We start from the raw sequence: 6,000 nt of genomic DNA, 5'->3' as shown, positions 1-6,000 counted from the left end.
TATCATGACATGTGTCTGGACAAGCACTTATTATCTAGTGAGGAGCCTATTTTAATGTCGCTTGCACTCCTGGATTCTCAAGACACAATAGTTCACAATACCAATTTACTTAATTGTACGCTTTCTCGTGTTCCAAAGCAATGTGTTTTCCACTGACTTCACTCACAATCGCATTACCTACTACTTACAACCAATCCACTACGATATGTTCAGTTATTAATGTTAATTATATTCATCAATGTAGATTAATGTTTATACCTGAAAAAATCCGTCATGGGACAAACCCATGTTTAAATGTATTTTTCCACAAACAATCTACTGAAACACACACGGACATTAATAAAAATCATTTATCGTTATTTATCATGATAGATTTACAATAGGTAATTATATCATAAACTTTTATACGACTTGTCTCTTGAATAACTCAAGCTTGAACCACCGCTTACTTCGTAAGTAGTTAAGTTAGATACGAAGTAAATACAAGTGTGTTACTTATATCATAATGTTTCCAAAAACATTAGCTCCAACCAAAATCAATCGCAATAATTTCAAATTTGATAACATGTTTGTGATAACTGCGATGGCTATGTTCATTAACAGATCACACCCATCGATACCAAGAAATTTGTTCTGGGTTTTGCAATTCCTCATCATACTAACGCTATCGACAACCACATTTCTGTTTCTGGGTAATTCTGTGCTACTCTACGACATTCCAGCAGGACGATACGCTGAAGCTAGCAAGAATGGCACTATGGCTATTGTCGCATTCACAATCACAATTAAATATTCGTTTCTGCTATATTTCCAAAAATACATGAAGAACCTCATCAATGTAGTGGACAGGGATTATAAATTAGCTATGGATTTCGAAGAGGAAGAAAAAGAAATCGTGATTATGTACGCCAAGAAGGGCGCTAAAGTCAGTTGGTATTGGCTGCTGGCGGCTCTATCAACTAGCATCGCGTTTCCCTTAAAGGCAATATTTAAGATGGGTTATTCATATTGGCAAGGGGACTTCAAGTACATTCCCATGTTCGACATGAGGTATCCAGATCGTCTCGACATTCTAAAAGACATACCAGCTATGTTTATACTTCTTTTTGTGCTTTGCTTAATGTTTGGCTGCTACGCGACGACAATGTATATAGGATTCGACCCCTTGGTCCCTATATTTTTATTGCACATTTGTGGACAGTTAGATATACTCAGCAAAAGGATATTGAAGATATTCTCAGAAAATTATAATGAAGAAGAAATCAATGAGAAGTTGAAAGACGTTAACATTAAATTGCAAGATTTGTACGGGTTAGTCGAAATGTTATAATGTGTACCTAGTTATCATTAAAAATATTAAAATTGACTAATATTAATAATATTACAGGTTAATAGAAAATATAAAAAACAAGTTTACTGTATTGTTTGAGTACAATATGAAGACAACGACCTTTTTGTTACCATTGTCCTTATTTCAGGTTGTTGAGGTAAAGTGTTATAATAATTAAATTTATTATTGTGACATTTATGTAATAACATTATTATTGAAATTTTCAGGACTTAAAACGTTCGCAATTGAATATGGAATTTCTTTCGTTTTTCGTAGCAACTATTTTACATTTTTACATGCCGTGTTATTATAGCGATAATCTTTTGGAACGGGTGCGTTAAATAAATATTATTGTTTTTATTAAAACCTACTCGTAATTTTGTACCTAGGTACCTAACTGCATGAAATCATTATTTTTTCATTGGAAGAAGAGATAGTGTATTGAAAGAAGAAAAAAAAATGATTTGGGTTTTCTTATAATATTGATTTAAATTTTCTCAGAGCTATTACCTACGTGAAGCCATATACTCCTGCGGTTGGGAGACCCACCCGAACACTCGGGCTCGCAAGACAGTGTTGCTGATGATGACCAGGACCACGGCACCGCTAGTTTTGAGCACCATCTTCTATACTATATGTCTGGACACTTTTGCAGAGGTACCCAATTTCTTATTCATCATTTCAGCCACAGGACGTCCACTGCTGAACATAAGCGTCCCCCAACGACTTCCAATTGACCGGTTGACAGCGGCTTGCATACAGCGCCTTCCTGCTACCTTTACAAAATCATCGGTCCACACCCGGTGGACGTCCTACGCTGCGCTTTTCTTTTTACAATACATGTAAGGTACTTGATACAAATAAGGCCTACGTTCTAATAAGGCCTATGCATCAGAAAACACAGATAAATAAATCCAACCGGGATAATACTTCAAGGACACGTACTCATATGCCCTATAACCCGGTAGAGTGCAAGAGCGTCCCGATCTAAGATCCCAGCACCAATTGGCACGCGTTCTTCTAAGGTGGTGGGTGATTTCGTGCTGTCTTATAAAAATCTGGCGATTTCATCTTAAATTTTAATTAAAATGACGCTGTTTTAGATTAAGCTTTTCTTGGTAATCGTTTCTAAATATTTCTTACTAGCTAATAATTACCTTAATTTGTACTACTGGCTATAGATGCATTATTTGTAAATTTTTAAAGACAACAAGAGCGAGATACCTAATAAGGCCTAGGCCTTATTTCAGCATGGTAGGCCATATTAGATACTTATGTTAACACCTGATTACGGACAAATTCGTTAAACTAAATTAGTAAAAGAGTAACTAAATATTTATTTAATAAGAATGTTACTGACAGCACATAAAAAAAAAGAAAACAGAGTCGAAAAAAATTACAAACCCTGTAAAAAAAAAATAAAAACAATAAAAAATAAGAAAAAAAGGCGCATGTATAATTCTAAAGGAAAGAAGAATAAAAGCTGGTATTATCATACCTGTCTTGAAGACAATGTAGCAGATATGCGACCATAAAGGACTGCTTTTGGTAGTATCACAAATATTGTGTATGAGTTCGTAAAGACGATTCAGAAGAATTTTTATGCACTGGTTCTAATAAAAATAGAGATCTCATTTTGTTTACAAAAATTCAAGACTAAATGATATTCCTAAAGTGATTTATCTAAATGGTTTTATGTGTAGGCCTTATTCGAACACGGTGTTTTAATAAGCCCTATACAAAAAAATAATATTGTTTGTTTTTGATATTTTTTTCAATAATATATGTAAGGAATCATTACTATGTTACTATGAATATTTAATTTTATCTATAATTTATGTATAATTCTTAATAAGTGGAATTTAAGTTTATCTAGAGAAATACAGTATATTTCTGTTTACTAGGTATGTAAAATTTTGATAACGCAAATAAATCGACGTGTTTAATGTTATAAGACCACATTTTGTTTAATACAACCTCAATTTTAAGGTCTAGAGGCATTTGAATCATATAGGCCTTATTCCGTGTAGGTGATTTATTAAAGCCAAAATGAGTGGTTTCGTAATAAGCTTATTTTGAAGAGATTTAGTTAAAAATTGTGTTATTTTTTGTAATATTGCTAAAATTAAAGGATGGAAGAAGTTAATTAACCTTGTTTTTGTTGATTAGCGTTAATATTTATTAAAATATAAGCATTTAAAGTTAGGTAGGCCTTATTTGTATCAAGTACCTTATTATCCAATGCAAAATCATACAATCTATAATTTAGTCCTTAAATTAATGTACTTTACGATTAATTACACTGATGCTAACCTAATTTTTAATAATTTCAGATGTGCCGTCAATCGTACGCTATATTTAATATCATGAACGCAGCCTGCGCTTAAATCCTTTGAAATTATCTTCCCTATTCATAAAATCTATTTATCCATACTGATGCACTTTTTTGTTAATCGCTGTCACTTATACCATGTAAGGAAGCATTTTTAAGCAATACGTGTACTAATCAGATTCACTTGAACCAAAATTGACCCAATCGAACGAGAACAAGACTTCATAGAGTCTAATATCGCATTTTTAACATACCTACCGCTCTTTATGTTCAACGAACATGTACAAAATACGATTTGTAATAGACGGTAGTACCAAATTACCATTGCATTGACGGAGTAGACATTAATTAAGGTTGCAAACAATAGACTCAAGTACACAATCATCTCTACATACATCCAGTAATTGGAATGCGAGTACCTGTGTAGTTTACATTTCATTCTCGTGCAAAATTGAACCGTGACCAAAACTATGCAATAGATTACCCGTTCCTACCTAATTTTGGGTTACATACATAATACTCATTAAATGTAAAACTATAATAAGAACACATTATAAAAACGTGCGCAAAGTAGGTTAAACTACTCGTAGATACCTATGCTTGGTATTGCTTAGCATACCTATCTCGAAACGTGACCAAGTAGTACCTACTTATGCTAATTACTAATTTGTAATCCACCTATTTAGTATTTTTATTAAAACCCCTTCTTCTTCATCGTTTCGTTACACTCTAGGCAGAGTGGTCGTGGTCGACATACTTACCTGGTTAAAACACCAATTTAGAATATATTTTCATATAGACTAGAATATAATGGTAGAATATAAATATAAAAAATATAACAGCAATATGTACCTACTTAACATTACTTAATATTATTATAAAAATCCGCTTATTTTTAAACTCATGCTAGAACTCACAACATACTTTAATACAATTGTGTCGACGCACCTAGTATTATCTATCAGTAAATATTTACCGACTAAAGGCTTTATGTAGGGCTAGACACTTAGACAGGTCTTTTTCGTCAGGAAATGCATGAAAGTGCATACCCACTGGCCCGGGGGAACCAGTGGGTTATGTGAGGTTCTCCCTGTGTCAGATAGACAGGGTCTACTTACTGTGACCTTCAAAGTCTAGGACGGAACCGCGAGTTATTGCCCAATCTTAGGCCTAGACAGGGTGTTCTGAGTATTGCCCACTATGATACATAGCAATAATCAATTTGGTTTAATTAAATTTTCAACAAACATTTTGCAGATGGAAACCTGCAAAATGTTGTTTATAGGACCCGTCGAACAAACTTAAAGATACCTACTCATTTTTTACACATTATCTAAGTATTGTATTACCTATAGCCATTATCTACCTAATTATGATGCTAACAAAACAAATTATTAATTAGTATTGTTTTAATAATTAGTAATAGAAGTCATAAATTGTGACTTTCAAAGAAGATCTCATTGTCAGTCATTATTGTATTGCCTAGCCATTATCTACCTACTTATGATGTTGACATTAATATTAGTAATGTTTTATAATTAGTAATTGTAAGTTATAAATTATTTGTGACTTTCAACGAAGATCTCATTGTCAGTCAGTAGTTACTGGTCGTTCTTTCCATACTTCTCCTTCCGAAGTTAAACCAGGCAAGAAAGGTAAGTGTATTATTTTTAATTTTTAAATAAAAATCAGCTTACCGATACTCAATTAGTTCCCGAAGACATAAACTAAGGCTGAGTTGCACCACCTAACTTTGACCGTAACTATGACGATAACCGGTGTGTTTTTTATGGAGTTTGACAGATTTTTAACGTTTGTCAAAGTTAAAGTAAGATGGTGCAACCCAGCCTAAGTAATATTCCGTGATTTTAAAGCAGTATAACCAAGTGCGTGTCGTGTCACGCATAGTGTATTGGGTTCCGTAGTTTCCCGTCGTATAAACAAGCAATTTATTGTTTCATCTAAACTAAAGTAACTTTTAATGTTTTCTTTTTATTACGTAAGATTTTTTAATATAAGTTGAACGAGTATTACTCTTAAACTAACCGATCCATCTTAACCGTTATAGTTTCCCTTGAAAGTTCATGAAAAGCACAATTATCATGATCTTTTCCCGATTTTTTTAAATTCAAGTCCTGATAATGCAGAATTGTAATGTTAGTATTTTGTTTACAGGTTAAACATGAAATCCTTAGCTATCTTTATAATAGCTCTTCATTACATACTTGCTATTAATGCCAGTATCAGTATAACAATAACCAATAATGATTCAGATGAAAAAAGGGCCATACACGAAGGACAACATGACATCGTTAAAATATATCCATCGTTACCGTTA

General features: G+C 33.0%; 1 protein-coding gene across 1 annotated transcript; it reads left to right on the top strand.

Annotated features, from left to right (window-relative positions):
* Positions 1-505: 505 nt before the first annotated feature.
* Positions 506-3,717, top strand: LOC135074184 (uncharacterized). Its single transcript, XM_063968485.1, has 5 exons — positions 506-1,311; positions 1,388-1,487; positions 1,558-1,662; positions 1,832-1,987; positions 3,664-3,717. The coding sequence occupies exons 1-5, from the start codon at positions 506-508 to the stop codon at positions 3,715-3,717; spliced, it is 1,221 nt and encodes a 406-aa protein (XP_063824555.1).
* Positions 3,718-6,000: the final 2,283 nt, after the last annotated feature.

The sequence above is a fragment of the Ostrinia nubilalis genome, chromosome 8 (assembly GCF_963855985.1).
Source record: "Ostrinia nubilalis chromosome 8, ilOstNubi1.1, whole genome shotgun sequence".
Lineage (NCBI taxonomy): Eukaryota > Metazoa > Arthropoda > Insecta > Lepidoptera > Crambidae > Ostrinia > Ostrinia nubilalis.
This window is presented reverse-complemented; position numbering and strand designations above follow the sequence as displayed.

Bases quoted from the DNA above. Each gene is read 5' to 3' on its own strand.
- LOC135074184 (XM_063968485.1), top strand. From the start codon at position 506: ATGTTTCCAAAAACATTAGCTCCAACCAAAATCAATCGCAATAATTTC. The intron at 1,312-1,387 runs GTTAGTCGAAAT...ATAATATTACAG, and splicing joins AAATTGCAAGATTTGTACGG to GTTAATAGAAAATATAAAAA. The intron at 1,988-3,663 runs GTACCCAATTTC...TAATAATTTCAG, and splicing joins GTCTGGACACTTTTGCAGAG to ATGTGCCGTCAATCGTACGC.